Source organism: Loxodonta africana, chromosome 4 (genome assembly GCF_030014295.1).
Source record: "Loxodonta africana isolate mLoxAfr1 chromosome 4, mLoxAfr1.hap2, whole genome shotgun sequence".
Taxonomy (NCBI): domain Eukaryota; kingdom Metazoa; phylum Chordata; class Mammalia; order Proboscidea; family Elephantidae; genus Loxodonta; species Loxodonta africana.
The window spans coordinates 16,110,044-16,131,635 of NC_087345.1; the positions used below are offsets into that span (position 1 = coordinate 16,110,044).

Genomic DNA, 21,592 nt, shown 5'->3' on the forward strand with positions numbered 1-21,592 from the left:
GAACTGCGTTTATCTGTGGGGATCTTCAAACTTTCGTACCCTGACAGCCAGGACTTTTGCTATTGCAAATAGAAAACCCAATTCAACCTGCTTAAGGAGAAAATAAATTTATTGATTCAAGTTTGGAAATATAACTTCAGGTGCAGCTTGATCAAGGGGCTCGAATGGCATCATCAGGGCTCTCTTTGCTGTATCTCTTGGCTCCGCCTTCTGCTGGCTGGTTTCATCTTTCCAATTTCAAATTCAGGAAAAAAGAACAAATATCTTTGCCCCAGGTGAAGTTCTAATTAAGGTTTATTCTGACGGAATCCCTGATTGGACCAGCTGAGGTCTTGAGCCTACCCTTTAACCAATCATATTTGCCAAGGGGATTCTGTGCTCTGATTGGCTAGGCCTGGACCACATGCCACACTGGAGCAAGAGGTGGTGGCAACTCCATCAGAACCATGTGTTCTCAGGCGGAGGGCTTGGTTCCTAAATGGAAGCTGAGAGTCTTGCTGGAACTTGGGAATATGCATGTTGGGCAGCCAGAAACCCTGACCTGTATTATTGGAAGTCACAGAAAAGTGTCCCAGCAGCTTAAGGAAACAATGTTAGTCCCTGCAGGCACTCAGCAAACATGAGTTTCTTTAAAAGCGAAGTGGGGTTGTTGTAGGGATGAAAGGCATTGATACAACAGAGCTGGTGGATTCGAACCACTGACCTTTCAGTTAGCAGCTGAGTGCTTTAACCTCTGCGCCGCCAGGTCTCCCAGTCCCACCTAAGCGTTTACTAATTTACGGATAAACTCCAAGCTTCCTACTCCTCCAGAAAATGTCTCTTCTCTACCTAAACTCTTCATGCATTCGCTCAACACGTATTTATGGAGCACCTGCTCTGTGCCCAGGCTGTTCCAGGAGCAGGAATCTGGGGGTACCCAAGAGTCCCTGCTCTCAAGGGGCTGACCCTCTACAGAGCTAAAATAAAGGAGGGGAAAGGTATATGGCCTCATTGCTGACAACAGAGAAGCCCCCCAATTCCCAGACAATGAAATGCTCTGGGTTTCCATTTCCTGCTTCCCCAGAGACCCCAGCTTCCCTCACTGCCCCGCCTCCCCATACGTCCTGAAGTTCCCAGGCAGGACCTCCAGCTCACCCACCTCCCAAGAACCTCACCCTCCTGAAAGGTCCCATGGGGAAACCCCTTCGCTTTTCTTAGTTTTAACTCAGACAAGGTCGATAGGTTTTTAGAGTTACTTCTCCTCTGAAACAAAAAGAAAACATTAAAACCCACACACATGACACAAACACAGACATGGGTGGGCCAGACCCCACCCTCTGTTAAGCCTGGAGTTTTAAAGCAGCTGGGCCCCCCTCCAGGCTGCCAGAGTCCTGAGGGCAACCCCTTTCTACTCCTACTCTTTTGGGGTCTCAGGATAAATTCTGGACACTTTCCCGGGATGCCCCCCACCCCTCAGGCCTGGCCACACTCCAGCCTCCCTCTCTCCTCCTCCACTCACACCTCCGCCATCAGACTGGACTCTCATTTCCTCAAACTCACATCCACATTTCTTTCACCCCGAGGCTTTTCACACGTTGAAGCCTTTTCTCAAACGCTCTTTCTTCTGCTCCCCCTGCCCCCCAAACTCCTTTGCTTGCCAAGGGTGGTCTGGGGGCTTCTCCTTGTGTTCAGTCCCCTGAGCCTACCCCAGGGGGCAGCCTTGCTCTTAGACCAGTAACAACCCTAGCAAACAAATTCTCTCATTCATCATTGTGTCTGACCTAGCACACACTATCTCATTTAATCCTCACAATAGTCTTCCAAGGTAGGTAGGTAGTAATAGTTTATTCAGCAGAAAAGGAAACTGAGGCCCAGGAGGGCCCAGGAGTTAGAGCTGAAGCCTTTAAAGCAGAGACTCCACTTGCCCACTGTCTTCCACTGCCTCCATCCTCCCTGCTAACAGAATCTTGGTTTCGTTCAGGGCGGCAATATACCCAGGCCCAGGTGAAATACTAGTTTTCCCAGCCTGCTTTGCAGTTAGGGTTTCAAGGTTGCACAGTTCAGGTCAACGAGGCATAAGTGAACGTCAGCTGGAAAGGTGGCTCTGTGAACATTTTAGTTCCCTCCAATAAAAAATGATGGAGCCAGCTGGCACTGCCCTTTGTCCGGTCCCCCTTCCTGCCTTGAATACTGATGGGATGATGTCTGGAGCTGCAGCAACATCTTGTGACCTTGGAGCTACAAGCCAGCGTGCTAAGAATGGAAGAGCAGAAAGATAGAAAGAGTCTGGGTCCCTGACAGCATCGGTTGGCAGCCAAACTAATGACAACAGCTGCCTTGTTAGGGGAACGAAACAGAAATGAAACCACCTATTTGCTCAGGCCTTCTGTTACTATTAGCTGACAGCGTTCATAACCGAGGCTGCAGGACTCCTAGCCAAGTGCTCTTTATACCATATCACTGTGCACAGCAATCACTGGACATGGGGTGAGTCACTTGTTTCTACTCTGCAAATCAGCCAAGAGCTGGAGGCCCCTCAGATAGGAGAGAGAAACCGCTAGGGAAGTTCTGTTTTGAAACAGGAAGAGCTGTTGGTTGTGGGTGGGAGCTGACAGCTCTGTGATACTCACTCATTTGATAGCAACTGCTCTCAGGCGCCCATCTAGTGCCAGGCCTGGGCTGGGCATCAGGGCTTGATGTGCCAGACTCGGCCGTTCTTGTGAAGAAATCATTGCCTGGTGGCTGAGGGACGTACTGCTGAGCAAGACACTTCATTTGGGGCTTTCTGTGTTGAAGCCTGGTTGCTCTTCGTTCCTGCTTCCAAACCACAGACCTGGGGGTCCCCTAGGCTCTTCTCCCCCACCCCCCACTCCCCCTACCCCCAGCATTTCAGTGGTCCCCAAGTCTGGGCAATTCAGCTCCCAATATTTGTTAACTCCATCCCCTTAACTAGCCCACTGCCACTACCTGAGCTAAGCCTTGGGCTCTCTTCCCTGGACAGTAGCTCCAGCCTCCTCGCTGGCCTCCCTGCCTCCACTACCTCTGCCTCTCATCCATCCTCTGCCTGGGGGGGGTCTTTCTTACAAACATAACTGTGCCACTCAGATCCTGTAAAATACTCCTGTTGCCCCAAACATGCAAATCCAACCATCAATTCATTCAGTCATTTAATCATTCAACAAATAATTACTGGGATTGTGTGCCAAACGCAGGGTTTGAGGGGTGAGCCAGGCTAAGGCCTGCCCTCAGGAGCCTCACAATCCAGTGGGGAGGCTGCCAAGTCAGCAGAGAGACCAGTGAGCAGGGCCCTCTGCTTGGATGTCTCCAGAGCTTCTCAAACTCACACTCCCACCCAGGCTTAATCACGCAGTAAATGCGCCCAGCCCCTCAAACCAACAACCTGGGAGTCATTCTTAATACCTTCTACTTCTCCCTTTTCACTTCCAACCAGTCACCAAATACCTCCCCAGCTGTCCCCCTACTCCAGTGCCACTACTCCCGCCCTTGTCCATGCTGGTATCATTTCCTGGATTCCTGCCCTGGCCTCCTGTCATAGTCAGCTATTGCTACAATGATGCTGTGTAAGAAAACCAAAAACCAAAACCAAACCTATTGCTGTTGAGTTGATTCCGACTTATGGCGACCCCAGGTGTGACAGAGTAGAACTGCTCTGTAGGTTTTAATTGCCCATAATCTTTATAGGACATCATGCTTGGTAAAGTAGAGGGTCAGCGAAAAAGAGGAAGACCCTCAACGGGATGGATTGACACAGTGGCTGCAACAATGGGCTCAAGCATAGCAACAATTGTAAGGATTCCCATGGGAATCAAGGCATGGTAAGTCCTAGAGAGGTAGAGGCAGGTCTAAGATGGTTCTAGAAGACTTCTGAAGAGGGTCTACAGGAGGGAGAAATTAGCAATTATCTGTATAATCCAAAATTCAATTCTGTCCAGTTCCCATGGATTAACCACGTACCCTGTGCCAAGCTGTACCAGGAGTTGGAAGTGCAGAGAAGGCTGAGACAGAGCTCTGCACTCACCAGGGCCTCAGAGGCCAGTGGGAGAGACAGATGTGTAAATAAACAGCTGCCACGCAGCCCAGCCCTCATACCGCAGAAATATGCTCAATATAGAAAAGTAGACACTTCCTTCCAGTCTCAAGGTGCCTGGGTAGAGATGTTTCCACTCCCTCACTCTTGATGAAAAGCAGCCCACGACAATAAGGAGAACAAGAAACAGAAACACAAACTCTTGTTTTCAAAGAAATCAAGAGACACCTGTAACCCCAAACCACAAAACACGAGGACCGAGAGCAGATGGAGGTGGTAAATGATTTAACAGAGCCCAGGAGAGGCAAAACTAACTGCCTGCTGTTAGGTGGCGGAGCGTGGTGGGAGGCTGGGGGACAGAAGAGATATAAACCAATAGGCCTTGTGGAACCCCAGAGAAACTCAGGATTGGGGGGATCTAGGGACCACAGATGGCAAGGCATGAGTCTGAGAATGGAGAATGTTTGGAAGCCAGTTTAAGGAGCAATTAGACACCCAGATCCCCAGAATTATGCAGCCAGACAACCTCCTCTCCCTAACCTGGGCAGGAGAAACTGAACCAGAGAGCTCTGGCAAGGAACCAGGTAGAGTGGGGCCAGGCACCAGACTTATTATTGGGAATGTGGTAGATTTGATTACATTTAGCAAAAACGCCCTCCACCCCCACCTCCCCGAGAGGAGGGCACTTCCCGACTCCGATAATGTTGGGCTTGGCCATGTGACTAGCTTTGGCCAATAGGATGTTAGCATATGCACCACAAGGAAACACTTGAATGTGCTTGCTGTGTTGTGCTTCCCGAAGAACAGGCCCTGGAAAGCTTGTTAGTTCCACAAATAGGAGGCACATTGAACAGAGCTGTCCAGCTGACCCACAGACCTGCAGCTTCAAGCAGATCTGCTTGGCCCAGCCCAGCTTCTGTCAACCCATCCCAGCTGTTATGGACTGAATTATGGCCCAGCAAAACACGTGTTGTAATCCTAACACTATGCCTGTAGTTATCCCATTTGGGAGGGAGCTGTCTTTATTTTGTTAATGTGGCAGGATTAATATAGGGTTTACCTCAAGAAGATGGCTTTTGAGATATAAAAGAGATTCAACAAGCACAAGCAAGTGAGCAGAGATGGAGGAAGAGAGATGCCAAGCCACATGAAGATTGCCCAGGAGCTGGGACAAGGACCTTCCTCCAGTGCCAACAGAGAGAGAAAGTCTTCCCCTAGAGCCAGCTCTGTGAATTTGGATTTCTGGTCTCCTAAACTGTGAGAAAATAGGTTTCTGTTTGTTCAAGCCACCGATTTGTGGTTATTTCTGTTATAGCAGCACTAGATAACTAAGATACCAGTTGAACCAAAGAGGTGTGAGTGAAATCAATGCTTACTGTTGTGTGCTACATAGACTTTTGTAGTTGTTTGTTACACAGCTCTATGTGACTGATAGAGGGGAGTTATGCAAAAGTTCTGGCCCGGTGCGGGAGTGCTAGCACTCAGGCATATACTTGCCCCCGACAGGAAACTAGAGGATCTGACCACCTCAGAGAAAAGGCTTATAGATGGTGATATGTGGTTTCCTTGACAAAAGATACAGTTGTTCCTACAGAGATGTCACCGTTGTGCAAGCCCCGGTCTCCAACATGGAGCTTCCGGTCAGACTTTAATGCCTCATTCTGAAATAGGAGTCAGTAACAAAGCATGATTGGACGGATGAGGAAAGTTCTAACATGAAAGTGACCTGATCAAACAAACAAACAAAAAGGAGTTGCAAAAAAGAGACAATGCACTAAGCAGAAGAAAGCCTTAAAGAAACAATCATTGCTATCCTCGGAGAGATAAGGAAACATATTATATCCACAAATAAGTATGGGATGCCAAGGTAAAGGAGAAATCACAAAATAGATAAGAGGTATTGAAAGTTAAAAATAAGTTAATAAAAAATAATAGAAGTGTTTGAAGATAAAAAGATAGTAAAAAAAAAAAATACATAAAAGGTAAAGGCAGACCACAAGAAAACTAAAGGATTGATTGATCCAGGAGGCCCAATATTCAACTAATAGAAGTTCCAGAAGGAAATAATAGAAAAATATTGCCCAGAAGTGAAGAACACAAATTTCCAGATTAAAAGAATCCTCTGAATGCCCGAAACAATGAACAAAAGAAGACCCAGGCAAGGGACATCGCTGTGAAATTTCAGAAATACAGGGATAGAGCAAAGATCCTAAAAGTTTCCAGAATAAAGAAAAAACAGTTACCTAAAGCTACACACAATGGATTGGGAATAAAAATAGCATTGGACCTCTCAACAAAAGTACTGGAAGTTAGAAACATGGACAGATACCTTCTACCATCAAAGTCATTTTCAAGCTAGAATTCTATACCCAGCCAGGCTATCAAGTATGAGAGGAGAATTACGTAACCATTTTAAAACATGTGTGCTTTCTCGGGAAGCTACTAGAGGATGTGCTCCACCAAAACGAGAGAGTAAACCATCAAAGAGGAAGGTATGGGGTTCAAGAAACAGGATCCAACACAGGAAAAAGCTAAAGGAAATATTCAATACAACAATGAAGAAAGCACCCCAGAATGTCAGTTGGTCCAGATCAAAGGAATACGGGAGTTTCCAACAAAAAGTCGTCCTGCAGTTGGACTCTGGAAATTCTACCGTGAGGTTTTTACCAACCTGTAGGAACGTGTGAGAACATTTAGTCGAAGAAAACTAAGATATTCAAAGAAAACTAAGCAAAGGAAAAAACAAGACAATTACTAACTCCTGGCTGAGCAGGAAATAATATTTACATGGCATCAGTGATGAAAACACTGAATATGCATTTAATTGAAAATTATGTTGAGAGGATGGAGAGAAGGGATGAGAGTGTATAACAAAAATCTAAAATCCTCTACCATAACAGGAAGTTAATAGAAAATGTGGGAAAACTGGGGAATCAAGATAGAAGGATAAACGTGGTATTTAGATAGATGGAGATACACATATAAGGAGGGTAGAATTGTCTCTGGGACAAGAGGTGGGCCAGGGCCATTGGGACTGCAGCTTTTTTTTTTTTTTTTCCTGTTACAAGCCTTTTTTTTTAGTACTATTGGCTTTTTAGATTTACTTGCAAACAGTACTCGGATAAAAATAAAAGCAAATTAAAATTAATTACATTACAGATAAAAAGGAAGCCCAGAGGTGGGAGTGCTAGAGACTAGGAGGCTTCTCACGGTGTGTGGTGTTTAAACCTGTTGAAGGGTGAATAGAGGGACAAGGGAAATAGCTTGTGCAAAGGGCCTGGGGCATGTGTAAGGTTCAGGATGAGGTCATGATGATTTAGGACAAGGGGGAGAGAGTGTGTGGAGGAGAAGCAGGCAGAATGCAGGTTATGTGGGGCACTTAGGCCATGGTTCAAAAAAAAAAAAAAATCAAAGCAGTTGCCATCTAGTTGATCCCAACTCATAGTGACCCTATAGGACAGAGTAGAACTGGCCCATAGGGTTTCCAAGCAGCAGCTGGTGGACTTGAACTGCCAACCTGTTGGTTAGCAGCCAAGCTGTTAACCACTACACCACCAGGGCTCCTAGGTCATGGTAGGGACTGTGGATTTTATTCTATGGGCAACAGTCGGCCATTGGAGTGTTTCAAGCAGGTGACTGGCATGACATATCTTTAACTCTCACTGCTAGGTAGGGGGTGAGAGCAGAAGAGACTTGGTCCAGAAAAGAGGCTGCGAGGATGGAGAGCAGAGGACAGGTGAGAGAGGAGAAGCAATAAGAGTTGGTGCTGGAAGGAAAAAGCGGACAGCTATTGCCTTCATTTACCTTTCACAAGAACCCCCAGAGTAGGCCGGAAGGTGAGGCATGTTCCATCCAAGAAGAGGGATGAGAAGGCCTGGGAGGATCTTGGGGGTGGAGGGCTGCCACAAGATCACTCCCCAACCCTGAGGACCAGCTTCCAGGAGCCCCGTGTGTTTAGGCTGTCTTGAGGCCAACTTTGACCTCATGTCTTTGAACAACAGACAGGAGACAGACAGGAGGAAGGGTCTTGTTGGACCACGTGGCCAGTGGAGGGAGAGGACCAAGGGTGTCGGTGGGCTTTAGGCAAAAGCGTGGGTCCTACTGTGTGCTGCAGCTGCCAGGGTAGCACCTCTGTTAGAATTTGATTCCCAGTTCTCTGAGGTCCTACCGTGTGCCAGCCCTGGGACCTGGGGACAAGTAGGCCCATCCTGGTCCTAGGAATGGTCCACTATGAAAAGGGGCTGAGACGGCGCCTAGCACATAGTAGGTGCTCAACAAAGACTGATTTCCTTCTCTATTACTCCCCTTGCCCTCCTGAGGCAGGGAACAGGCCACCCAGGCTGGGAGTTAAGAGCACGAAGCTGTTCAGCTTCTCCACTCCAGGACTGTGCGATGGGGTCAACTCCTTCGCTTCTCTGAGCCCAGCTTCCTCATCTGTGAAATGGTAACGTATGGGAAGCAGCGACTCATGGCGATGGCTAATGACAAACAGGTGTCTTTACTAATGGAGCCTTGTTGTTGTTAGTTATCATTGAGTCGATTCTGACTCATGGCAACCCTATCCTATTCCACAGGGTTTTCTTGGCTGTAATCTTAACAGAAGCAGATCGTCAGGCTTTTCCTCCATGGAGCCACTGGGTGGGTTCGAACCAGCAGCCTCTAGGTTAGCGGACCATCTTTGTTGTTGTTGGGTGCTGTCGAGATGATTTTTTGGCTCATAGTGACCCCATGTGTGCAGAGTGGAATTGTTCCACAGGGTTTTCTTGGCTGTGATCTTTCCGAAAGCTGATCACCAGGTCTTCTATGGAGCCGATGGGGGAATAGCCAACCGTTGTATCACCACGCCTCCTTAATGGATCCTTAGAGATAAGGAAACCAAACCCATTGCCACAGAGTCGAGTCTGACTTATAGTGACCCTATAGGACAGAGTAGAACTGCCCCATAGGATTTCTAAAGCTGTAATCTTTATGGAAGCAGACTGCCACATCTCTCTCCTGAGGAGTGGCCGGTGGGTTCGAACCGCCGACCTTTTGGTTAGCAGCCAAACATTTAACCACTGTGCCACCAGAGCTCCCCGATGGATGCTTAGGTGTTTAAAATACACATGCTGCAGGAGGAGTTTGGGGAGGATCTAGCCCAACCTCCCCACAGCCCAATGAGGAAACTGAGGCCCAGAGAAGGCATGACTGGCCCGCCGTCACACGGTTGGTCAGTAGGAGCTGGAGCACTGTGTCCAAGGTGGCCAGGCCTGTGTTCAGGCCCCAGGGCAGAGAATCTTAGACGGGAGCCAGCAGCAGACTGTGGTCCGTGGGCCAGATCCTGCCCACTGCCTGTTTCTGTACAGATGACGTCAACAGATGATTACTTGCAATCGATTTGATGGTAGGAAGTCCCAACTTTGAGCTCCAGCTAAGCCAAATGTTATCCCCCCAAAGAACTCCATTTTACCTGTGAGTAGACCAGTATTACAAAAAATTGTCCTCCATTATTATTATTACAGTTTGAATTTCGTTAATAAAAAATTGTGAAAATTGATTTTCTTTCCTCATAATGTCCGTGATTTTGCCTTTTGGCCTTCAAAGCCTAAAATATCTCTTCTTTACCCTGTCTTTCTGCTCCTCACTCTGCCTGGGGCTCAGCACATTCAGTCCACGGGATCTCACGGCTCAGGACTCCTCCTCTCTTCTCCCCTCACCCATGCCTGTGACCACAGGACAGCCTGGCCCTCAGGACTGCAGCCTCCCAGCCCAGTGCTCTCTCCCACGCTCACGGCCCTCCTCCCAAGCTTTCCCAAACCCACACCTGGCCTTGCCTTGGGACACAGTTGTCCCCTGGTTTTCAGTCCCACCTCCCCTGAGCCCCACTCTCCTCTGCAACTTCCCGCAGGAGCCAAGGCCAACGTGGGTGGCTGGAATCTCCCCGGTAACAGGGTCCGCCCCCTCCCCCTCCTTCTGCCTCCTCTCCTAACCTGCCGTCCCTCCTCCCTCACCCCTCAACCGGCACCTGCTCTCCAGCCCTCAGCCCCTCCTCCCCGCCCCTCCCGCACCCCACTCCTGCTCTCTCCTTCGCTGGCGCTCCATGTCACCATCTGTGGCACAATCCTTCTCTGTCATTCTTCCTGCCACCCCCTCGTTCTCCTTCCTTGGGCTCTGTTCCTGCCTCTCTCTGCCTCTCCCGCTCTCCTTCTCTCGTTCTCCTCTTTCCTCCTCCTTTTCTTCTCCCTGTCACACATCCCTCATCACTCCCCCTCATTCTGGCTTTCCACCCACTCACTGTCTTCTCTCTCTCTCCACCTCCGACCCCCCTTTTCCTATATTTCTATTGGCTTCCTACAGTGCCCTGTTCCCCTTTTCTCTCCTTCACCTTGGGAAGCTTCTCCTTCCACCAGCCCCTGCCTGCAGACCCCACCTGTACCCCTGCCCCCCTCAGGATGTGTCCTGGAGATGGGGGGTGAAGTGCTACTAGGTGCCTGCGGGAAGTCAGGGCCAGAGACCAGATGGGAGAGGCTCTGTGGGCAGACGTGACCGCTGCGGGCCTAGGAGGACATACAAGCAGTTTAGAAGTGGTCGCCGCGTGGAGACCCCTGCCAAGGGGTGCTGTGGGGGCACCTGGGGCCTGGGCAGAGAGAGGGAGCAGCAGGACGATCATCAGCCTGGCGGCAAGGAGGGGAGCCCTCACCCCGTGGGCAGGTAAGGAGACTGGGGCCTGGATGGGGTCCCGGAGAGTAGGGGGCTGGAGCTCAGCCTCTGCCCACGATGAACTTGGGAGGCTATGACTGAGGGCTGGGAGAGGGTGGGGAGGCCCATGGAGGAAGGAAAGTGGCCTCCCCGTGACCTCTCAGTGGGCTGCAGGGGTCAGAACATTAACCTCAGAATTTCTCGCCACGATTCTAGAATCTTGGAATCACAGAAGAGCAGAGTGTCCAAGCGGAAGGAAACTAGAAACATCATGCCGTCCCACCTCCTTGCCTCATGTGCCAGCTCTCCTGAGCTCCCCCTCCATGCTGGGCACTGCTCAGCACACTCCATTTAACCCTACAGCAACCCGGGAGGTGGGTACGGCATGTCTTAATTTTAATGAGGAAACTGAGGTTCAGAGAGGGGAAGTGACTTGCCCAAGGTCACACAGCAATTTGGCAGGCACTCAGTGGCAGAGCCCAAGCCCCAACCCAGGGCTTGTGTATTGTGTTCTGGGGTGGGAGTGAGCCAGTTTGCACTGGCCAGCACAATCTCGGCCTCTGGGGAAGGTCCAGGGTTGAAGGGCAAGCAGAATGCAGGACTGCCAGGGGCTCTCCAGCCCTTGATTCCTCCCAGCCCGAGGCTGTTAGAGACACCAGCATGCGGAGGCTGTACCGGTGGTTTAGGAGTAGACAGACTTGGGTTCGAATGCTGGCTTCCCACTCACTAGCTGGGTGACCTTGCACAAGTGACTTAACCTCCCTGAGCCTCAACCTCCTCTTCTCTAAAAGTCCATCCTCACCCCCCACCCCTAACCACCAGCTTCGTGAGGATTTCGGGGTGAGTTTCTGGCCTCCACCCACCTCAGAACTCCACTTGCTGAACCCTTTGGTTGTTTCGTTTGCGATGTTCTGGGTGCTGTGCTGTGTGCTGGGGGTTAAATAAAGATATCATCCAGGATCCCTGTACCCCAAATTCTGTGCTCTCTGGGGAGAGGGAGATAGATTGAGGATATCCATCTTTCCTGAGGGATCGCCCTGATTGCTGTGGGGCTCAGGACCACTGCTCATCCTCTCTGGGCCTCTGTCTCCTCCCAGGTTGTCCCTGGGAGAGTCCGCCCCCAGCTTTCAGGCAAGCTTGTGCCAAAGATAAACCAGATGGGGAGGAAAAGTCCCTCCTCCCCAAGGATGAACTAGATTACACACAGGATTCCAGCTCCTCAAGAAAAGGCGGCACCGAAATTACAGGTCTGACTTACACATGTGGAAAGCTATAATTTTTCTGCTTCTGGCACCCGGCCTGCTAAACTTTGACAGGGAAGATTGGCCCAGATAGGGGTGGAGGCAGGGAGCCTTGAGAGGGGCCAGGGGCTGTGGGAGAGGCTATTTCACGTCCCAGTACAAAGAGAGGGTCTTGCTGGGTGCACTGTGTTCCTGCTGGACTGTGTGCTTGTGTTTGCAGGTGCACATGTGTGTCCCAGGCAGAGCGGGGGCTGTCCTCGGAGCTCACCCCCAGGCCTCCCCGGGGGCATCTGTCCCTGAAGCCTGGAAATTAGATTTGTGTGGCTCACTGTTCCTCTCTTGGGAGACTGTGTGCCCCTCCCTCCTCCAGTCCTGGGTTGCGATTGGCTGACAGTTGGGGTTGCTATAAAAAGAACCAGTATACAGGGTGGCAAGGTGGATGGATGATGTAGGGCCCTCCCAGCTGAGGAAACCAGGACAATGAGGGTCCCAGATTCTATAGTTCTGGGTTTAAGAAGGTCTGATTCCAGCATTCTGGGATTCTAATGCTTGCTGTTTCATTGTTCCAAGAATCTAAAATTCTATTCTAGGCCTCTAGGAGTCTAGGGGAGACCCTGGGTGATGCATTACTAACCAAAAGTTTGGGTTCGAGTCCATCCAGAGGTGCCTTGGGAGAAAGGTCTAAGGATCTACTTTCGGAAAACCAGCCACTGAAAACCCTATGGAGCACAGTAACAGGAGGTCACCATGAGTTGGAGTCGACTGGATGGCAACTGGTTTAGAAGCCTAGGGGTTTTTGAGTTCATCATTCTATAAGGCTAATTGGAAGAGCCCCTGAGAGCTGCCCTGACCAACTGTGACATTTAGGCCAGTGCCTTCCCTGGCCGGGCCTCAGTCTGATGACCTGTGAAATGAAAGTGGTGTTGGGGCGGGGGAGGGGGGGAATCATGAAATGGTCACAAGGGTCCTTTCAGCTTTGCCCCTTCCTAGCTGCCTGGCTGGGGCACATGGCCTCACGTGCATTTCCCATCTGTATAGTGGGGACAAGAGTCCCTCCCCATAGGACACGTCAGCAGCCTAGCTTCGTGCCTGGCACAATTGGGGCACAGTGAACTGGAGCCAACACACTATTAGAATCCTATGAGTCCTCTATCCAGATTAAAAAAAAGCATTTGTTGGCGAGTTGACTCTGATTCATGGCGACTCCGCGTGCGTCAGACTAGAACTGGGCTCCTTAGGGTTTTCAATGGTTGATTTTCCAGTAGTAGATCTCCAGGCCTTTCTTCCAAGATGATTCTAGGTGGATTTGAACCACCAACCTTTCAGTTAGCAGCAGAGTGTATTTACCATTTGTACCACCTGGGGGTATCCTCCTCTTATTGCCGCTGCCCCAGGCTTAGGACTGCTGAGGAGGCCTGGGGTGAAGGATGGGTTGAGGGCTCCCCCAGTCTTGCAGCACTGTTTTCTCTCCCAGCCTCAGGGTAGGGAATGGGTGTTCTGAGTCCAGCCAGCCAGAAAGAATCATCAGGAGGAGTCATCAGCCAAGGGCACTCTTTGCCACCCTCAGCCTTACCAGGTCAGGCCCGCTGGGCCCTGGGCAGCCCAAGGTCCCCAGGGCATAGCAGCCTGGCAAGCCCAGTCACCCCAGGTGCGTGCTTGGAGTTGGGGCATCTCCCCTTCCCAGGAGCTCTGCACCTTAAAAGTGGCATACTGAGAGGGCAATAAGGACTACCCCTTCCTGCTGGTGGACTTTCAGGCTCAGGGTGGGGTCAGCGGGAGATATTGGAGGGAAGGCTTCTCCTCCCAAAGAGTTTCTTGCTCAGGGTTTTCTGATCAATAAGGTCACCAGGAAACCCTGGTGGCATAGTGGTTAAGTGCTACAACTGCTAACCAAGAGGTCAGCAGTTTGAATCCTCCAGGCGCTCCTTGGAAACTCTATGGGACAGTTCTATTCTGCCCTATAGGGTCGCTATGAGTCGGAATCAACTCGACAGCAGTGGGTTTGGTTTGGTTTTGGTTTTTAAGGTCACTAGGTGCTGGGTGTCAAGGGACTGGGGAGTAGGGTTAATGAGAAAAGAAGGGGTAGGAGAAAAGGTCGAGGCCCAGAGGAGGCTCTAGCTTTCAGCCTTGGCCTCTAATTGGACCTCCCGAATCAGAACTCTTGTTAAGGGAGGTGAGCAAATTCTGGTGGCCTTTCTTGAAATTCCACTATTAACAATTCATTCCTTTAGGTTAGTCCAGTCCGGGTTCCCCTTTGATCCATCTGATGCCACAAACATTTATGCAGAGCTTGTGCTGTGCGAGAAAGCAACTGGTGGGTGAGAGTGGGGAGAATAGGTTCGAAGCTGAATGAGAGAGAGTCTCCATACTGAAGGAGCTAGGAAGAGTCCTAGCTACTTACAATATACAGGAGATGTGATAAGAAAGATGCTAGGAAAGGAAAGAAAGTAAACAGGGACACTGGGCACCACTGTGTCCCCAGGGCAAGCCCCCATACATGCTTCAAGACCCATCTGAAAATGCCTTCTTCCCATCTGAAACGTCCCCTATTCTTGTGCATACCCCTTCAACAGTACCTGTCAAGGGTACTGTTAACCCTTCCACCACAAGTCAGATTCTGGGGAAAAGAGGCCTCAGCTGCCCACCTCCCAGGTTCCCAGTCAACTGTCCCTGGACAGAGCCTCTGTGTCTCATGGAAGGGGGGACGATGGCATGGGCTGGGGCAAGGGAGTTCCCAAGGGCTCTGACTCCCAGGAAAGGGGACATCCCTGAGCCTGTGGCTCTTAACTCAGTTCAGAATCTGAGGAATCTGATGAAAGCTCTGAGCTCTGCCCAGAAAAGACACGGACGCATTAACTTTCGCCTACAGTGTCAGGGGTTATCGCAGCCTCTGAAGTTATTCAGGGACCCAAGTTCAAGATTAAGGACCTGTGATATGAAGCAGTGGTTTTCAGACTGGAGGATGAGACCCACTGGCGGGCAATGCCATCCACTTAAATGCTCTCTGCTGGCTGGGGCATCCTAAGTAGAAAGGCTGAGTATTGTTTTATGAAACAATATGACTTCATTATTGCTCATTCCTTTATTTACTGTCAATGGAACACTTATGTGCACAGAAAAGGGACATAGTGGGGGACAGGCTAGCATTGTCCCCGGCCCTTTGGAGCCAGACAAGCCCACGTTTCACTCCACAGCCTGCCTGTGTGATAGAAGGTGGGTCATTTCACCTCTCTAAGACTTAGATTCCTCATTTGAGAAATGGGGGTAGCACTACCTACCTCTCTGGGCTGGGCAGAGTAGATAAAATGGTGCCTGTCAAGCTGTGATCTGCTGCACAGTAGGCCTCCGAGTCCAGTGTCTTGGGGGAGGGGGCAGCAGAGAGAACCCATCCGCTGCCATGACTGGCTGTGTCTCCCTTCTTCCAGGCCAGTAGCTGACTGCTGACTGCCCTCCCTTTGGCTATGGACACCTCTGGCTACTCTCCACCAGTGCCCACAACCTTGGAACCCGGGAACACCTCCTTGGCTTGGCTCCTGGATGCTACCCTGGGAAATAGGTCGGGGGGCCCAAGCCCAGCAGGGCTGGCTGTCAGCGGCATTCTGATCCCCTTGGTCTACCTGGTGGTGTGCGTGGTGGGCCTGCTAGGCAACTCGCTGGTCATCTACGTAGTCCTGCGGCACACGGCCAGCCCATCAGTCACCAACGTCTACATCCTCAACCTGGCGCTGGCCGACGAGCTCTTCATGTTGGGGCTGCCCTTCCTGGCTGCTCAGAATGCCCTGTCATACTGGCCGTTTGGCTCCCTCATGTGCCGCCTGGTCATGGCCGTGGATGGCATCAACCAGTTCACCAGCATCTTCTGCCTCACTGTCATGAGTGTGGACCGCTACCTGGCGGTGGTGCACCCTACCCGCTCGGCCCGCTGGCGAACGGCGCCAGTGGCCCGCACGGTCAGCGTGGCCGTCTGGGTGGCCTCAGCCGTGGTGGTGCTGCCCGTGGTGGTCTTCTCGGGTGTGCCCCGTGGCATGAGCACCTGCCACATGCAGTGGCCTGAGCCTGCGGCGGCCTGGCGGGCCGCCTTCATCATTTACACAGCCGCCCTGGGCTTCTTCGGGCCGCTGCTGGTCATCTGCCTCTGCTACCTGCTTATCGTGGTGAAGGTGCGCTCGGCTGGGCGGCGGGTGCAGGCGCCCTCGTGCCAGCGGCGGCGGCGCTCTGAGCGTAGGGTCACACGCATGGTGGTGGCCGTGGTGGCGCTCTTTGTCCTTTGCTGGATGCCCTTCTACGTGCTCAACATTGTCAACGTGGTGTGCCCACTGCCTGAGGAGCCCGCCTTCTTCGGCCTCTACTTCCTCGTGGTGGCACTGCCCTATGCCAACAGCTGTGCCAACCCCATCCTGTATGGCTTCCTCTCCTACCGCTTCAAGCAGGGCTTCCGCAGGGTCTTGCTGCGGCCTTCCCGCCGCGTGCGCAGCCAGGAGCCTGCAGCAGGGCCTCCGGAGAAGACCAAAGAGGATGAGGAGGAGGATGGAGAGGAGGGCGAGGAGGAGAGTGGAAGAGAGGGGGCAGAGAAGCAGGCGGAGGGGAAGGAGAAGAACAGCCGGGTCAGCCAGATCACCCAGCCTGGCACCAGTGGGCAGGAGCAGCCACCCAGTGGCTCGGCAGGCAAGGAGCAGCAATCCCTGCCCCGAGAGCCCTCTGCTGGGGAGAAGTCCAGTGCCCTGCACATCAGCTATCTGTAGGGGTCTGGGGAGGGCCAGGGCAGCCCGAGGAAGGGGCAGAGGCTGTAGGTATGCTCGGGCATGCCGCCCAGGGTGCCAGAGACTCACGATGGGATGTTCCAAGGGTTCTGATCCCAGTGCTGCTGGGAATTGCTGTGTGGCCGTAGATAGGTCGCTTCCCCTCTCTGGGCCTGGCTTTCTCCTCTGTGACTCAGGGATGGGGTAGTCGGCCCCAATGAGATCTGATAGGCAAGAGGTCTGGAAGGGCCTCATTGCTGGGCTGCCTTTCCTGAGCAGGGTCCAGGTGACAGGGACGGTGCACCTGACCTTCCCCAACTCTTGGGGACTTGGAGTATCCCTGGGTATCATCAGCCCTCAGAGGGATAGAGCAAAGCCTGGATTTCCTGGGCTTGAATTCAGGGACACAGGAGCTGCTGGGGCTAGACTGAAGCCCCAGGTAGAAGGAAGTCTTACCTGGTGGGGAGGAGGGGGTGGAGCAGCTCAGGCCCACCCAGATCAGCTCTGCGCCACAGGCAGTGTGGCCTTGTACCAGCTCCTGCCTCTCCAGATCTGGGGAACTCACCGGCTAGACAACCCGATAACCTCCAGGCCCTTTTGACCCAGGTGGTTTTTGTGGGGACTCCTGTGCTCCTGGACATGGTGGCCAGAGGGGGATTTTCCAGGAAGCTGAGCTGAGTGAGATTCAGGGCCCCTTATGGTGTGGGCCCTTGCGAGGCCCTGCACTTAATTTTGCACTTGTAATTTTATATGACTTTTCTTAAAGGAGATCCCCAAATTATATAGGCTTAAACCCATTTACCCATTGGTGTCGAGTCCTTCCGACTCATAGCAACAATATAGGACAGAGTAGAATTGCCCCATAGGGCTTCCAAGGAGCTGCTGGTGGGTTCAAACTGCTGACCTTTTGGTTAGCAGCCCATCTCTTTAACCGCTGCACCACCAGGGCTTAGGCCACACAAAGCCTAACTCAGCCCCTGGTGGGGAAGCTGCCCAACCCCCAAAGTAGCTCGCTTTGAGTCCTAAAGCTGGGGTCGGGGTGTCCCCAGGTCTTTGAGGGCTCCAGGAGCTTCCTCCCAGGAGGGACCAGGCCTGTTCCCCGCACTGTGACCAATTGCCCCTCTTCCCAGAAACCAAGGCAGGAACTGAACCCACAGAAGCTGGCTGGTATACTTAGAGAGGCAAACGATCTGCACAGCACGGTGCAGAGGAGGAGGGAGGAATAAGAGGAGGAGGAGAAGGGTGGATGAGGAGGGAGAGACAGAAGGAGGAAGACAGATCTGCTCTGTGACCCTGGAGCTGACCTTGGCCCCCTGGGCCGAGCCCAGTTGCAGTATCTGTGGAACTGGGACGCCAGCGCCTGGCCTGACAAGTCCCAAGGAAAGGATGCCATCAAGAGTGGAAAAGCAGCTGCTCTGAAACATACAGGGCTGGCCCCTTGAGTGGTCCTCAGTGGTGGTAAGAAGGGCCTGGGAGGAGTGGTGAACTTCCCGTGGATGGGGGAATGGGTCTTCTGTTATCTAACTTCCTGGGGGCTACAGGTCTGGGAGGCCAGGGAATTCAGGGGAGAGGCCACTGTCCAAGGCTGGGCCTGGACCTTCCCCAGAGATGACCTTTTAAAGCCACTGGGAGGCTGGCCCTGGGGAGGGTGGCACCTCTGACAAAACTGTCTCCCCTGCCCCCACAGAGGGCAGGGGGTCCTCAGGGAAAGCCTGTGAACCAGAAAGCCGGAAGACCTGGATCTTCAACCCACCTCATGATCCTTGGCCAGCATTTACCTCTCTGTGCCTCAGGTTCCCCATCATAAAATGGAGGGAGGTTGTTCCCAGTTTGCCTGCCTGTTGAGATTTGGGAAGGAAAATGGCCAAGTCATTCTGGGTACACTGCCCAGCTCACTGGAATGGGGAGGGGACAGGGCAGACCAGATTATGAAGTGGAGGCGCTCTCCCAGGCTTGGCGTACACCCCGACTGCTTCATCAAGCAGGCCTCTCTGCCTCTGGCCCCTGGGGATGAGGATGCTGCAGGCCATGAGCAATGGGGACTTGGAGGCAGAGGTTGAGGAACAGGGAGGCAGGGTTGGGGGGAAAAGAAGTTCTGGAAACCAGATCCTGTATGGAAGGTGGAGGCCGGAGGTCCAGCCTGGGGCTTTGTCTGGGGCTTCCCTGAGGAGGAGCTGAGGGGCTGAGGGACAAAACACCGATCATTCTGGCATTCCCTGGCTGGCCCTCATCCCTCCCCTACCTTCCTCACATCTGGGGCAGGTGGGCACTGTTCTGCAAAGCTGGCTGGGGAAGGCGGTTGAGGAAGTCCTTTACTGCTTCTGCCTCTAGCTCAATAAAGATGGAGGCACATGACAATGCTGTGTGGCTGGGCCCTTTGTCTGCAGGAGGCTGTGTGTCTGGCTGGGTGCGGACAAGCAGGGGTGTGTGGCAGGCGTGTGTACATAGCACCCACGTCTATCAAGATGCTCCCTCCTAGCCATCTCTCAGCTCTGAGCACACTGGCCCTTTGTGTGTGGCCTCCCAGAGTCCAGGTTCTCCAGGACACATGGAAGACCCCCAGCTGCCCTCAGCCCACACCCTTACAGATCTTGATTCAAAAGCAATAGACCTCTCTCACTGTGTCCTAATAACAAATCTCATGGAAGGAAACTGATTGGCCCTAACTGGGTCATATGATTGCCCCTTGGGCCAATCACCAAAGAAATAGGATGCTGTGATTGGCCATGTATAGCCTGTCCTTTCAGCCAGGGGGAAGGTGGACACTGTGACGGACAGTCTGGCCCAACCAGTGGGGTACAGGGCGGGTCAGGGGCAGACTATCAATGGCAAGGGGAGGCAGGCCAGGCAGGCAGTGGGTCACAGTGGTCTACACGTGTGTGTGGTTCACTGTATGTGGATGCTTTTGCTGGGTGTGATTGCATGTGTGTGGTTTATGTGAGCACAGTGCAGGGCTCTTAGTAGGCCCTTAGGATATCTCAGCAGGGTCCATGAGTGAATGTGTATTGGGGATGTTAATGCCAAGGGGCCTGCTGTGTGAGTGGCAGGGGTGCACGGGGTGGGAGCAGAGAGTTGCTGGGGGTCTGGGCTCCTCCTCCGGCCCCCACAACCTCCAGGCTTCCCGACTACATTGGTGTCAATGCCCATGTGTGCTCTCAGGTGTGTGAGTGGGTGTCCCACTAGCCTTGTCCCTCCCAGAACAGGGATGATGCCTGACCCATCTGCGTTCCCAGGGGCTGCCAGCACCCTGGGCCTTTCATACAAGGATTTTGAATAAATGAATGAAGGGAGGGGCCATTGAATTTCTCAACTCCAGGGGCACTATCCATATGGTGACTCCAGCCCTCTTTGTTTCTGCCAGGTGTTAGCTGGCCATTAAAAAAAAAAAAAAAAACTGCTCCTGTTGAGTCAATTTTGACTCCTAGTGACCCTATAGGACAGAGTGGAACTGCCCCACAGGGTTTCCAAGCAGCGCCTGTTGGATTCGAACTTCTGACCTTTTGGTTAGCAGCCGTAGCTGTTAACCACTACGCCACCAGGGTCTCCTAGCTGGCCTAGCTTATTTAATTAGTATAATTATTTTCACTTTACAGACAGGAAACTGAGGCAAAGAGAGGTTGAATAACTTGCTCAGGGTTGCACAGAAGTGGCAGAGTCAGGATTTGAACCCACGTGTCTGATGCCTGGGTCTGGGGTCTGTGCTCTTAACCTCCATGCCACACCGCATGCCCTTCTAGCCCTCTTTGGGATTGTGCAGTGTGGTGCCCTGAATAACTGACGGTGTGTGTGGTTGGGGGCGGAGGGCAGGGTGGTGAGGCAGGAGGGACAGACGAGCTGTATGGGGTTCCAGGCTGGAATCTGCGGGTTATGGGGCCCGCAGGGGCTGCAGGCTGAGTGAGAGAAGGGAGGAGGGAGTGGTGAAGACCCCCTCTGCTGACTCCGCCTCTCCAGCTATCCCTGCTGTTGGCACTCAAGGCCTTACCTTGAACTTGTCTCTCAGAGGCAGTTGCCAGGCAACGGCCTATGGCTACCCAGAGAGGAGCTGGGAGTCGCAGGGCTTGGGGAAGCCCCTAGGGTTTGGGTCCCTCCTCTGCTGGAAAGAGTGGGGGTGGGGGGGAATGGAGGTCACTGTCCCACGGGGAGGTGACATCCTGAGCTCCACAGGACCTAGACACAGAAGAAAGCACTCTAAAGGCAGTGACAGCTCCAAGCTGTGTTGTGAGGGCGCCCCCTGCAGTTGGGCCGGGCCACATCCTGCGCGGGCCTCAGGGTGCGTCCCTGTTAGGGGCAGCTGCTGGTGAGAATCTCAGTGAGTACTCTGGAGGATTGTGGGGGAAATGCCTCCCTGAAAAAGTCATGGGACCCAAAGTCAGGAGGCCTGAGCCCTAGATCCCCTCTGTCAGGAACCTGCTGTGCAGCCTTGGGCCATTTATTTCACCTCTCTGGGCACAGTTAATTTAGTTAACAAATTTTCTTTGTTAGCACTGACTGTATGCCTAGCCCTGGCCCTGGGCTGGGGTACTTTGGAGGCAGACAGACACGGCTCCTGAGCTTTGGGCGTTCACAAGCAGCTGCATGAATGAGTGTTTCATCACCCATGAGCTGGGCAAAGGAGTAGTACAATGTGCTCTGGGAGAGAATCATGGGGGTATCTGTGGGGTGAAGGTGGCCCTTGGCAGTGCCAAGAGTTAACACACTTGCTACTAACTGAAAGGTCAGAGATGCTCAAGTCCACTGAGAGGTGAGAGGTGCCTCAGAAAAAAGCCTGGTGACATACTTCTGAAAAACCCCGTCATTGGAAACCCTGTGGAGCACAGTTCTACTCTGGCACATGGAATCATCGTGATTTGGAGTCAACCAGTCAGCAACTGGTCAATGGGTGGGTGGGTGGGGGTGCTGCGCTGAGA

General features: G+C 52.4%; 1 protein-coding gene across 7 annotated transcripts; it reads left to right on the top strand.

Annotated features, from left to right (window-relative positions):
* The first annotated feature begins 259 nt into the window (after positions 1–259).
* SSTR3 (somatostatin receptor 3) lies at positions 260–21,520 on the top strand. Of its 7 annotated transcripts, none has more exons than XM_064283584.1 (4): positions 260–10,717; positions 10,922–11,079; positions 11,803–11,952; positions 15,372–21,520. In XM_064283584.1, the coding sequence occupies exon 4, from the start codon at positions 15,408–15,410 to the stop codon at positions 16,686–16,688; it is 1,281 nt and encodes a 426-aa protein (XP_064139654.1). In that variant the 5' UTR covers positions 260–10,717; positions 10,922–11,079; positions 11,803–11,952; positions 15,372–15,407; the 3' UTR covers positions 16,689–21,520. The 7 variants fall into 7 exon arrangements, with proteins under 7 accessions (XP_064139654.1, XP_064139655.1, XP_064139658.1 ...); XM_064283585.1 differs by lacking the exon at positions 11,803–11,952 and having other exon boundaries at positions 260–8,471; positions 9,668–10,717; XM_064283588.1 differs by lacking the exon at positions 11,803–11,952 and having other exon boundaries at positions 260–7,863; positions 8,347–10,717.
* Positions 21,521–21,592: the final 72 nt, after the last annotated feature.